The sequence below is a fragment of the Salmo salar genome, chromosome ssa28 (genome assembly GCF_905237065.1).
Source record: "Salmo salar chromosome ssa28, Ssal_v3.1, whole genome shotgun sequence".
In the NCBI taxonomy this organism is placed as follows: Eukaryota; Metazoa; Chordata; class Actinopteri; order Salmoniformes; family Salmonidae; genus Salmo; species Salmo salar.
Window position 1 is genome coordinate 33,593,856 of NC_059469.1, and position 14,171 is coordinate 33,608,026.

Genomic DNA, 14,171 nt, shown 5'->3' on the forward strand with positions numbered 1-14,171 from the left:
TGAGTTGATGAGCGAGGTGAGGTAAGGGAGAAGGTCTCCGGAAATGGTCTGGAGAAGAGAGGAGGGGATAGGGTCAAGCGGGCAGGTTGTTGGGCGGCCGGCCGTCACAAGACGCAAGATTTCATCTGGAGAGAGAGGGGAGAAAGAGGTCAAAGCATAGGGTAGGGCAATGTGAGCAGGACCAGCGGTGTCGTTTGACTTAACAAACGAGGATCGGATGTCGTCGACCTTCTTTTCAAAATGGTTGACGAAGTCATCCGCAGAGAGGGAGGAGGGGGAGGAGGATTCAGGAGGGAGGAGAAGGTGGCAAAGAGCTTCCTAGGGTTAGAGGCAGATGCTTGGAAGTTAGTGGTAGAAAGTGGCTTTGTAGAGGGGAGGGAGTGAAAAAGATGCCAGGTCCGCAGGGAGGCTAGTTTTCCTCCATTTCCGCTCGGCTGCCCGGAGCCCTGTTTTGTGAGCTCGCAATGAGTCGGAGCAGGAGGGGAGGACCGGGCCGGTCGGGAGGATAGGGGACAAAGAGAGTCAAACGATGCAGAAAGGGAGGAGAGGAGGGTTGAGGAGGCAGAATCAGGAGATTGGTTGGGGAAGGATTGAGCAGAGGGAAGAGATGATAGGATGGAAGAGGAGAGAGTAGCAGGAGAGCGAGAGCGAAGATTGCGACGGCGCAATACCATCTGAGTAGCGGCAGAGTGAGTAGTGTTGGAGGAGAGCGAGAGGGAAAAGGATACAAGGTAGTGATCGGAGACTTGGAGGGGAGTTGCAGTGAGATTAGTAGAAGAACAGCATCTAGTGAAGATAAGGTGAAGCGTATTGCCTGCCTTGTGAGTAGGGGGGGATGGTGAGAGGGTGAGGTCAAAAGAGGAGAGGAGTGGAAAGGAGGCGGCAGAGAGAAATGAGTCAAAGGTAGACATTGGGAGGTTAAAGTCGCCCAGAACTGTGAGGGGTGAGCCATCCTCAGGAAAGGAACTTATCAAGGCGTCAAGCTCATTGATGAACTCTCCAAGGGAACCTGGAGGGCAATAAATGGTAAGGATGTTAAGCTTGAATGGGCTAGTGATTGTGACAGCATGGAATTCAAATGAGGAGATAGACAGATGGGTCAGGGGAGAAAGAGAGAATGTCCACTTGGGAGAGATGAGGATTCCAGTGCCACCACCCCGCTGACCAGATGCTCTCGGGGTGTGCGAGAACACGTGGTCAGACGAGGAGAGAGCAGTAGGAGTAGCAGTGTTTTCTGTGGTAATCCATGTTTCCGTCAGCGCCAAGAAGTCGAGGGACTGGAGGGTAGCATAGGCTGAGATGAACTCTGCTTTGTTGGCCGCAGACCGGCAGTTCCAGAGGCTGCCGGAGACCTGGAACTCCAAGTGGGTCGTGCGCACTGGGACCACCAGGTTAGAGTAGCAGCAGCCACACGATGTGAAGCGTTTGTATGGCCTGTGCAGAGAGGAGAGAACAGGGATAGACCGACACATAGTTGATAGGCTACAGGAGAGGTTACGCTAATGCAAAGGAGATTGGCATGAAAATTAACTAAACAACTGGGGAAGCGAGAGAGCAGGGCCTCCCTCACTAACAATTCACTGAAACACTAAAATATAACTTTTCTACCTACCACTAGAAATTAAAATTGATGTAAACTACAGTGGTTCAATGTTTCCAGAAATAGGCTCAAACTTAGTTTATTCCGCTAGATAACTTGGTACAGTATTCTTCCGTGAAATCCCACCTAGTGCACCGTGTCCTATGACGCCGTAGCTAACTAGCATGCTAGCATCCTATAACACACGGTTAGCACCAATACTTGGTAACAACAAGCTACCAATGGATCATTCGTGTCCGTGTCTAGTTCATGACGCAGAAGTAATTAAACGTTGGCTAGCTAACACAAAGTCAGTCCTGCTAGCTACACAGTGGACTACACATCTCTAATATTCAGAAATGTAAGATTACGTTGCAAAAATCTTATTGACTAAAAATGATATAGCTAGCTGGTAGGGTTAGCTAGCTAGCAGTGGGCGTGTTGTTGACTATGTTAGAAAATGTAGCTGGCTAGCTAACCTCGATAGTTACTCTGTACTACGTCTTTATCTTGATTCAAAGACAACTATGTAGCTAGCTAACATTATACTAGTCAAATCGTTCCGTTGTAATGTATATAGTTTCTACAGTACTGCTAATTGGTAAAGTTGGCTAGCTAGCAGTGGCAGTGGTGTTGTGGTAATGACGCCGTTTCGAAAATGGCACGAACGAACGAATACAGCTGGCTAGCTAACCTTGTTAGTTCCTCAGAGCTACACCTTTATCCTTGATACAAAGACAGCAGAGACAACAGCAGAGACAACTATGTAGCTAGCTAACAATACACTAATCAAATCGTTCCAATGTAATGAAATGTAATATTACCCGCGGAGCGAGGTGCAGCACGACTACTCACTTCAGCATCCGGGCCATGGTGACAAAACGGATGGCACTGTGATAGACTGCATCCAGTTTATTGAGTAGGGTATTGGAGGCTATTTTGTAAATGACATCACCGAAGTCGAGGATCGGTAGGATGGTCAGGTTTTATGAGGGTATGTTTGGCAGCATGAGTGAAGGATGCTTTGTTGCGAAGTAGGAAGCCAATTCTAGATTTAACTTTGGATTGGAGATGTTTGATGTGAGTCTGGAAGGAGAGTTTACAGTCTAACCAGACACCTAGGTATTTGTAGTTGTCCACATATTCTAAGTCAGAAGCGTCCAGAGTAGTGATGATGGATGGGCGGGCAGGTGCAGGCAGCAATCGGTTGAAGAGCATGCATTTAGTTTTACTTGTATTTAAGAGCAGTTGGAGGCCACGGAAGGAGAGTTGTATGGCATTGAAGCTCGTCTGGAGGTTTGTTAACAGAGTGTCCAAAGAAGGGGCAGAAGTATACAGAATGGTGTCGTCTGTGTAGAGGTGGATCAGAGACTCACCAGCAGCAAGAGCGACATCAATGATGTATACAGAGAAAAGAGTTGGCCCAAGAATTGAACCCTGTGGCACCCCCATAGAGACTACCAGAGGCCCGGACAACAGGCCATCCGATTTGACACACTGAACTCTATCAGAGAAGTAGTTGTTGAACCAGGCGAGGCAATCATTTGAGAAACCAAGGCTATTGAGTCTGCCGATGAGGATGTGGTGATTGACAGAGTCGAAAGCCTTGGCCAGGTCAATGAATACGGCAGCACAGTATTATTTCTTATCGATGGCGGTTACGATATCGTTTAGGACCTTGAGCGTGGCTGAGGTGCACCCATGACCAGCTCTGTAACCAGATTGCATAGCGGAGAAGGTGCGGTGGGATTCGAAATGGTCGGTAATCTGTTTGTTGACTTGGCTTTCAAAGACCTTAGAAAGGCAGGGTAGGATAGATATAGGTCTGTAGCAGTTTGGGTCAAGAGTGTCCCCTCCTTTGAAGAGGGGGATGACAGCAGCTTCTTTCCAATCTTTTGGCATCTCAGACGACAGGAGAGGTTGAACAGGCTAGTAATAGGGGTTGCAACAATTTTGGCAGATAATTTTAGAAAGAAAGGGTCCAGATTGTCTTGCCTGGCTGATTTGTAGGGGTCCAGATTTTGTTCAGTTCAGATCAGTTGACTGGATTTGGCAGAAGGAGAAATGGGGAAGGCTTGGGCGAGTAGCTGTGGGGGGTGCAGTGCTGTTGACCGCGGTAGGGGTAGCCAGGTGGAAAGCATGGCCAGCCGTAGAAAAATGCTTATTGAAATGCTCAATTATAGTGGATTTATCGGAGGTGACGGAGTTTCCTATCCTCAGTGCAGTGGGCAGCTGGGAGGAGGTGTTCTTATTCTCCATGGACTTTACAGTGTCCCAGAACTTTTTTGAGTTTGTTTTGCAGGAAGCAAATTTCTGCTTGAAAAAGCTAGCCTTGGCTTTTCTAACTGCTTGTGTATATTGGTTTATAACTTCCCTGAAAAGTTGCATATCACGGGGGCTGTTCGATGCTAATGCAGAACTCCACAGGATGTTTTTGTGTTGGTTAAGGGCAATCAGGTCTGGAGAGAACCAAGGGCTATATCTGTTCCTGGTTCTAAATTTCTTGAATGGGGCATGCTTATTTAAGATGGTGAGGAAGGCATTTAAAAAAAAATAACCAGGCATCCTCTACTAACGGGATGAGGTCAATATCCTTCCAGGTCAGGTCGATTAGAAAGTGGAGGTCGTTTGACTGCTGACCCATTACGGATGCAGGCAATGAGGCAGTGATCGCTGAGATCTTGGTTGAAAACAGCAAAGGTGTATTTAGAGGGCAAGTTGGTTAGGATGATATCTATGAGGGTGCTCTTGTTTACAGCTTTGGGGTGGTACCTGGTAGGTTCATTGATAATTTGTGTGAGATTGAGGGCATCAAGCTTAGATTGTAGGATGGCTGGGGTGTTAAGCATGTCCCAGTTTAGGTCACCTAGCAGTACAAGCTCTGAAGATGGATGGGACGGCAATCAGTTCACATATGGTGTCCAGAGCACAGACGTAACATCCTGATTTGGCACTTTCAAAGTCAATTTGGACATTTGTAATGGCATTTGGCCATGGTTCACTGACTTTTGACTTCCTATGATATCATATTGCAAATGGACATAACATCCTGATTTGGCACTTTCAATACTTTCATACGGCATTTGGACATTTCTTATGGCATTTGGCAATGGTTCACTGACTTTTGACTTCGACTTTTGAACTTCCTATGATATCATATTGCAAATGGACAAAACATATGCCTTATGGACAAATAAAAAAATATGACAAAATATGACAAAGGTATGTTCATACAGTTCTTATACATGTATAATTGACAAACAAAATCGAAAATAAGCAGTTTTTTAGAGGGTGATACATTTTAGATTTTTTTTCCAAATTTTCTAAATTTGACACTTGTCCATTTGGAATATGAAAATTAACGGTGGACCGCGCTCGCCATCTTTGGGATTTTTGCTGTTTGACACTTGACATTTGCCATATGACATTTTCCATAAGCTTTGAATGATCTGCGGTCCATTTGAGCGGTATTTGCCATCGTGTATATGTTTCGTACACTGCCAATATGATCCCATAAATTTTTGTCCATTTCAGGGGTTTTTTCCCTTACACAAATGATTGATTGGCTGAGTGAAATTGATGATTAAAATGTTTGGGAGCTGTTTTATTAGACTTTTGACATTATCAATCATAGTCTGCTGATGGGATAAACTTGTGTCATGGCTTTAGACACCCTGCGATATTGTGGATAAAGAGTTCCCTGTCTAACAGAACACAGTGTTTCTTTAATTGAAGCCTCTCCAACATAATCCAGGTAGAATCAGGAATTCCCCAGGGCAGCTGTCTAGGCATGTTACTTTTTTCAATATTTACTAATGACATGCCACTGGCTTTGAGTATAACCAGTGTGTCTATGTATGCAGATGACTCATCACTAGACACGTTGGCTACTACAGTGAGTGAAATCACTGCAACACTTAACAAAGAGCTGCAGTTAGTTTCAGGACGGCTGGCAAGGAATAAGTTAGTCCTAAATATTTAAAATCATTCACGAAACCCTAAACCTCAACTAAATCTTGTAATAAATAATGTGAAATTGAGCAAATTGAGGTGACTAAACTGCTTGGAGTAACCCTGGATTGTAAACTGTCATGGTCAAAACATGTTGATACAACAGTAGCTAAGATATGGAGAAGTCTGTCTATGATAAAGTGTTGCTCTGCCTTCTTAACAACACTATCAACAAGGCAGGTCCTACAGGCTCTAGTTTTGTCACACCTGGACTACTGTTCAGTCATGTGGTCAAGTGCCACAAAGAGGGACCTCGGAAAATTACAATTGGATCAGAACAGGGCAGCACTGCTGGCCCTTAAATGTACACAGAGAGCTAACATTAATAATATGCATGTCAATCTCTCATAGCTCAAAGTGGAGGAGAGATTGACTTCATCACTACTTGTTTTTGTAAGTGTTGACATGGTGAATGCACCAAGCTGTTTGTTTAAACTAATAGCACACAGCTTGGACACCCATGCATACCATGCATGCCACCAAAGGTCTCTTCACAATCTCCAAGTCAAGAACAGACTATGGGAGTAGCACAGTACTACAGAGAGCCATAACTACATGACTGTGAAGAGAGACGCGCGCACACACACGCACAGACACTCACACGCACAGACACATACACATGAGTCGGACTGCAGAGTGAAGGAAAAGCAGCCATCAAGTGCTCAGCATATGTGGGAACTCATTCAAGACTGTTGGGAAAGCATTCCAGGTGAAGCTGGTTGAGAGAATGCCAAGAGTGTGCAAAGCTATCATCAAGGCAAAGGGTGGCGACTTTGAAGAATCTCAAATATAAAATATATTTTGCTTTGTTTAACACTTTTTTTTGGTTACTACATGATTCCGTATGTGTTATTTCATAGTTTTCATGTCTTCACTATTATTCTACAATGTAGAAAATGGTAAAAATAAAAACGCTTGAATGAGTAGGTGGTGTTAAACTTTGGACTGGTAGTGTATGTGAAAGTAGAGTTGTGGCCTGAGGGAACACACTTAATGTGTTGTGAAAAGTGTTATCAAATGTAATATTAAAAATTGTGTATATAACTGCCATAATGTTGCTTCCCCAGGAAGAGTAGCTGCTGGGATCCTTAATAAATACAAATACATATTTGAAAAGCGAGTAGGGTAGAGATTATTTTTGTCTTACTGTTGTATATTGAGACAGGCTTGAATAAGCTGAGTAGCCAATAGGCAGATGGTAGAATAATTTATCTGATTCTCTGTAATAGTGGTATGGGAATAATATTGCGTTTTATTTTGTTAAGTGGTTTATTTCATCAAACACATTTTCAGTCACTTCCTTGTCTGAAGGATAAACAGGTTAATGTTAAGACCTACATGTTTTTTGTAGTCTCATGGAATGTAGGCCTACATTGAACACCACACATTTGCTGCTACTGTAGACTGAATGATAGAACAGCTATTTCCATGTTAAAAATGTTATGGGATGCATTGTTTTTGATGGTAGGCCTAAATTATGATCAAATAGCCACAGTAGCCAACTTGATCACTGTCTAAAACTGTGACTTAAAGTGGGTACGGCCTAAGTATTCACAGTAAACGCCAGTCATTGAAACTGAAACAGTGCATCCCGAAGGGCTGGAGGCAGCAAACAATTTACACGCTGTGATTTACAAGTTGATAGCAATATTTGTTGGACTACCAAGCAATATATTGGTGAATTATATTAATCATGCTTAGATGATCTGCATCTGTCTATTCTAAAAACACTACCTTACTCTGTGTAATGTCATTTTTCTGTCAGATAGAACCTATTTTTAAAACTATATAAAGTTGGTTTGATATTTTTTACTAATATTATGATTGTCTGTTTTTCATATCCGCGAAGTAGTTAAAACACTGTCAGTTTCACTTTTAACCTTCTTGTGTGAACATGATGGGAAGGTCGAGTCTACTGCTCTGTGAAACTGATACTAAACAATATGTCCCAAGTAGCACCCTCTTCCCCATTCAGGCTTCAGAATGCATTCACAGCCCTTTACTTTTTCCACATTTTATTGTTACAGCCTGAATTTAAAATGGATAAAATGTAGATTTTGTGTCACGGATCTACTCACAATACCCCATAATGTCAAAGTGGAATTATGTTTTTAGAACATTTTACAAATTGAATAAAAAATGAAAAGCTGAAATATCATGAGTCAATAAATAAGTATGGCAAGCCTAAATGCATTGTGTAAAAATGTGCTTAACAAGTCGGATAATAAGTTGCATGGACTAACTCTTTGTAGAATAAGGGTGTTTAACATGATTTGTTTAATGACTACCCTACCTCTGTACCCCGTTCGTACAATTATCTGTAAGGTTAAGAGCAGTTAATTTCAACCACAAAGACCAGGGAGGTTTTCCAATACCTTGCAAAGAAGGGCACCTATTTGGATTGGTATAAAAAAAAAAGCAGACATTAAATACCCCTTTGAGCATGGTGAAGTCATTAATTACACTTCGAATGGTGTATCAATACACCCAGTCACTACAAAGATACAAGCGTCCTTTCCAACTCAGTCCTGAGTGGCCTAGTAACAGTTTTGACTTAAATTGGCTTGAAAATCTGTGCCAAGACTTGAAAATGTCTGTCTAGCAATGATCAACAACCGACTTGACAGAGCTTGAAGAATTAAAAAAATACAAATGGGCAAAAATTGTACTTTCAAGGTTTGCAAAGCGCTTAGAGACTTACCCCAAAAGACTCTCAGCTGTAATTGCTGCCAAAGGTGATTCCAACGTATTGACTCAGGAGGTCGAATACGTATCTAATTAAAATATATTGGTGTTTTATTTTTATTTATTATAATAATAATAATATTTCAGTTTAACATTACAGAATATTTTGTGTTGATGGTTGACAAAAATTACAGTTAAATCCATTTGAATCCCGCTTTAACACAACAAAATGTCGAAAAAGTCCATGGGTGTGAATGCTTTCTGAAGGTTGTGTAGGTCTCTCTCGGCCCTGGTTAAAAGTAGTGCATTACATAGGGAATATGGTGCTGTTTTGGAAGTGAACCAAAATATGTTTGAAATGTACAAGAACACTAATATGCTCCTCTTTAATTACCTCTACAGGGCACCCGTCTTGTCTGAAGTTTTCCCCAGAGCTGACCACTAACGTCAAGAGATTGCGATGGCAATGTATAGAATGTAAAACATGTAGCTCCTGTCAAATACAGGGCAAAAACGCTGTAAGTATTATAATGATGTAATGTTGTTCTAATTGCTGTTTACAAACCATTTTAACCCGTGATATAGATCAATAATACCTTCATAGTGAGTCTAACGTCTCAAGGCATTGTGGGTAGTACATGTCCTCTTAATGATATTGGCTGTTCCCAAATAGCACCCTAGTCACCATATAATGTACTACGAAGGTCAAATGTAGTGCACTATATAGGTAATAGTGTGCTGTTTGGGACACAAACAATATCATTACAGATGTTTTCAAACATAGGTCAGCCTTTTCCCGGGCAACATGTTGTACATTGAAGACGCACCACCCTTTCTTCATTCAAAACAAAAATCACCTTCTCATCCATATTAAACTAAACGGACGTGCACCTCCTTTAGAGTGAAATGACAGAAGGTTTAACATCTATGCAACTACAGGGAAGCCACCACACAGCCCCACACATGCCTCCTGTCTCCTTGCAGGATGAGATGCTGTTCTGTGACTCCTGTGATCGGGGGTTTCACATGGAGTGCTGCGACCCGCCTCTCTTAAGGATGCCAACAGGTAAAGGTGTTTTATACACAGTGTGTCATGTCTGGCTCCTTAGTTTTGTCTGAGGTTGTCTCTCTCTCTCTCCTTATGTCTGTCTTTTTCTCAGTCTCTATCTTTCTCTCTCTCTCTCTCTCTCTCTCTCTCTCTGTCTCTTTCTGTCTCTCTCTCTCTCTCTCTCTCTCTCTTTCTGTCTCTCTCTCTCTCTTTCTGTCTCTCTCAATTCAAGGGGCTTTATTGGCATGGGAAACATATGTTAACATTTGCCTTAGCAATTGAAGTAGATAATATACAAAAGTGAAATAAACTATAAAAATAAACAGTAAACATTACACTCACAGAAGTTCCAAAAGAATAAAGACATTTCAAATGTCATATGTATATATACAGTGTTGTAACGATGTACAAATGGTTAAAGTACAAAGGGGAAAATAAATAAGCATAAATATGGGTTGTATTTACAATGGTGTTTGTTCTTTACTGGTTCACAAATCTTGCTGCTGTGATGGCACACTGGTATTTCACCCAGTAGATATGGGAGTTTATCAAAATCTGGTTTGTTTTTGAATTCTTTGTGGATATGTGTAAACTGAGGGAAATATGTTTTTATTTTTTAATTTTACCTTTATTTAACCAGGTAGGCCAGTTGCTCATTTACAACTGCGACCTGGCCAAGATAAAGCAAAGCAGTGCGACAAAAACAACAACAGAGTTACACATAAACAAACGTACAGTCAATAACACAATAGAAAATAAAAATAGAAAAATCTATGTACAGTGTGTGCAAATGTAGAAGAGTAGGGAGGTAGGCAATAAATAGGCCATAAAGGTGAAAATAATTACAATTTAGCATTAATACTGGAGTGATAGATGTGCAGATGATGATGTGCAAGTAGAGATACTGGGGTGCAAAAGAGCAAAATAAAGAGGGCAAGTAATAATATGGGGATGAGGTAGTCGGGTGTGCTATTTACAGATTGGCTGTGTACAGGTATAGTGATCGGTAAGCTGCTCTGATAGCTGATGCTTAAAGTTAGAGAGGGAGATATAAGACTCCAGCTTCAGTCATTTTTGAAATTCGTTCCAGTCATTGGCAGCAGAGAACTGGAAGGAAAGACGGCCAAAGGAAGTGTTGGCTTTGGGGATGACCAGTGCAATACACAGTGAGGGGAAAAAAGTATTTGATCCCCTGCTGATTTTGTTCGTTTGCCCACTGACAAAGAAATGATCAGTCTATAATTTTAATGGTAGGTTTATTTGAACAGTGAGAGACAGAATAACAACAAAAAAATCCAGAAAAACGCATGTCAAAAATGTTATAAATTGATTTGCATTTTAATGAGGGAAATAAGTATTTGACCCCTCTGCAAAACATGACTTAGTACTTGGTGGCAAAACCCTTGTTGGCAATCACAGAGGTCAGATGTTTCTTGTAGTTGGCCACCAGGTTTGCACACATCTCAGGAGGGATTTTGGCCCACTCCTCTTTGCAGATCTTCTCCCAAGCCATTAAGGTTTCGAGGCTGACGTTTGGCAACTCGAACCTTCAGCTCCCTCCACAGATTTTCTATGGGATTAAGGTCTAGCGACTGGCTAGGCCACTCCAGGACCTTAATGTGCTTCTTCTTGAGCCACTCCTTTGTTGCCTTGGCCGTGTGTTTTGGGTCATTGTCATGCTGGAATACCCATCCACGACCCATTTTCAATGCCCTGGCTGAGGGAAGGAGGTTCTCACCCAAGATTTGATGGTACATGGCCCCGTCCATCGTCCCTTTGATGCGGTGAAGTTGTCCTGTCCCCTTAGCAGAAAACCACCCCCAAAGCATAATGTTTCCACCTCCATGTTTGACGTGGGGATGGTGTTCTTGGGGTCATAGGCAGCATTCCTCCTCCTCCAAACACGGCGAGTTGAGTTGATGCCAAAGAGCTCTATTTTGGTCTCATCTGACCACAACACTTTCACCCAGTTGTGCTCTGAATCATTCAGATATTCATTGGCAAACTTCAGACGGGCATGTATATGTGCTTTCTTGAGCAGGGGGACCTTGCGGGCGCTGCAGGATTTCAGTCCTTCACGGCGTAATGTGTTACCAATTGTTTTCTTGGTGACTATGGTCCCAGCTGCCTTGAGATCATTGACAAGATCCTCCCATGTAGTTCTGGGCTGATTCCTCACTGTTCTCATGATCATTGCAGCTCCACGAGGTGAGATCTTGCATGGAGCCCCAGGCCGAGGGAGATTGACAGTTCTTTTGTGTTTCTTCCATTTGCGAATAATCGCACCAACTGTTGTCACCTTCTCACCAAGCTGCTTGGCGATGGTCTTGTAGCCCATTCCAGCCTTGTGTAGGTCTACAATCTTCTCCCTGACATCCTTGGAGAGCTCCTTGGTCTTGGCCATGGTGGAGAGTTTGGAATCTGATTGATTGATTGCTTCTGTGGACAGGTGTCTTTTATACAGGTAACAAACTGAGATTAGGAGCACTCCATTTAAGAGTGTGCTCTAATCTCAGCTCGTTACCTGTATAAAAGACACCTGGGAGCCCAAAATCTTTCTGATTGTGAGGGGGTCAAATACTTATTTCCCTCATTAAAATGCAAATCAATTTATAATATTTTTGACATGTGTTTTTCAGGATTTTTTTGTTGTTATTCTGCCTCTCACTCTTCAAATAAATCTACCATAGAAATTATAGACTGATCATTACTTTGTCAGTGGGCAAACATACAAAATCAGTAGGGGATCAAATACTTTTTTCCCTCCCTGTACCTGCTGGAGCGCTTGTTATGGGTGGGTGTTGCTATGGTGACAAGTGAGCTGAGATAAGGCGGGGCTTTACCTAGCAAAGACTTATAGATGACCTGGAGCCAGTGGTTTTTGGCGACGGATATGTAGTGAGGGCCAGCCAACGAGAGCCTACAGGTCGCAGTGGTGGGCAGTATATGAGGCTTTGGTGATAAAATGGATGGCACTGTGATAGACTACATCCAGTTTGCTGAGTAGAGTGTTAGTGGCTATTTTGGTCAGCCGTGGAAAAATGCTTATTGTAATTCTCGATTATCGTAGATTTATCGGTAGTGACAGTGTTTCCTATCCTCAGTGCAGTGGGCAGCTGGGAGGAGGTGCTCTTATTCTCCATGGACTTACAGTGTCCCAAAACTTTTTGGAATTAGTGTTACAGGAAACAAAGTTCTGTTTGAAAAAGCTATCCTTAGCTTTCCTAACTGGCTGAGTATATTGGTTCCTGGCTTCCCTGAGAAGTTGCATATCGCGGGGGTATACGATGCTAATGCAGAACGCCTCAGGATGTTTTTGTGCTGGTCAAGGGCAGTCAATTCTGCGGTGAAGCAAGAGCTATATCTGTTCTTAGTTCTACATTTTTTGAATGGGGCGTGCTTATTTAAGATGGAGAGGAAAGCGCTTTTGAAGAGCAACTAGGCATCCTCTACTGACGGGATGAGGTCAATATCCTTCCAGGATACCCGGGGGATCTGTGGGGTGTGCTTGTCAACAGAGCCCCAGGACCAGCTTGCTTAGGGGACTCCTTCTCCATGTCCATCTCTCTGTAGGTGATGGCTTTGTTATTGAAGGTTTGGGCATCACTTCCTTTTAGGTGGTTGTAGAATTGAATGGCTCTTTTCTGGATTTTGATAATTAGCGGGTATCGGCCTAATTCTGCTCTGCATGCATTATTTGGTGTTCTACATTGTACACAGAGGATATTTTAGCAGAATTCTGCATGCAGAGTCTCAATTTGGTGTTTGTCCCATTTTGTGAATTCTTGGTTGGTGAGCGGACCCCAAATTTCACAACCATGAAGGGCAATGGTTTCTTTAACTGATTCAAGTATTTTTAGCCAGATCCTAATTGGTATATCGAATTTTATGTTCCTTTTGATGGCAAAGAAGGCCCTTCTTTCCTTGTCTCTCAGATCGTTCACAGCTTTGTTTAGGCGCTGATGTTTAGGCCAGGGTATGTATCGTTTTTTGTGTGCTCGAGGGAAACGGTGTCTAGATGGAATTTGTATTTGTGGTCCTAGCGACTGGACCTTTTTTGGAACACCATTATTTTGGTCTTACTGAGATTTACTGTCAGGGCCCTGGTCTGACAGAATCTGTGCAGAAGATCTAGGTGCTGCTGTAGGCCCTCCTTGGTTGGTGACAGAAGCACCAGATAATCAGCAAACAGTAGACATTTGACTTCAGATTCTAGTAGGGTGAGGCCAGGTGCTGCAGACCTTTCTAGTGCCCTCGCCAATTTGTTGATGTATATGTTGAAGAGGGTGGGCTTTAGCTGCATCCCTGTCTCACTCCACGGCCCTGTGAGAAGAAAGGTATTTTTTTGCCAATTTTAACTGTACACTTGTTGTTTGTGTACATGGATTTGGAAAATGTCGTATGTTTTTCCCCCAACACCACTTTCCATCAATTTGTATAGCAGACCCTCATGCCAAATTGAGTCGAAGGCTTTTTTGAAATCAACAAAGCATGAGAAGACTTTGCTTTTGTTTTGGATTGTTTGTTTGTCAATTAGCGTGTGCAGGGTGAATACGTGGTCTGTCGTACAATCATTTGGTAAAAAGCCAATTTTGACATTTGCTCAGTACATTGTTTTCACTGAGGAAATGTACGAGTCTGCTGTTAATGATAATGCAGAGGATTTTCCCAAGGTTGCTGTTGACGCTTATCCCACGGTAGTTATTGGGGTCAAATTTGTCTCCACTTTTGTGGATTGGGGTGATCAGTCCTTGGTTCCAAATATTGGGGAAGATGCCAGAGCTAAGGATGATGTTAAAGAGTTTTAGTATAGCCAATTGGATCATTTCATTGAGGATACCATCAACA

At 42.5% G+C, this 14,171-nt stretch overlaps 1 protein-coding gene across 10 annotated transcripts in view; it reads left to right on the plus strand.

Annotated features, from left to right (window-relative positions):
• The window catches only part of LOC106589879 (histone acetyltransferase KAT6B), a 102,750-nt gene that overhangs the window by 32,256 nt on the left and 56,323 nt on the right, over positions 1-14,171 (plus strand). For 7 of the 10 annotated variants that reach the window (XM_045710443.1, XM_045710444.1, XM_045710446.1 and 4 more), the window contains 2 exons: positions 8,678-8,793; positions 9,215-9,341. In XM_045710443.1, the coding sequence (XP_045566399.1) occupies positions 8,678-8,793; positions 9,215-9,341 (243 nt within the window). The remainder of the gene's footprint in view (positions 1-8,677; positions 8,794-9,214; positions 9,342-14,171) is intronic. The other 3 variants (XM_045710445.1, XM_045710451.1, XM_045710449.1) reach the window with 1 other exon arrangement.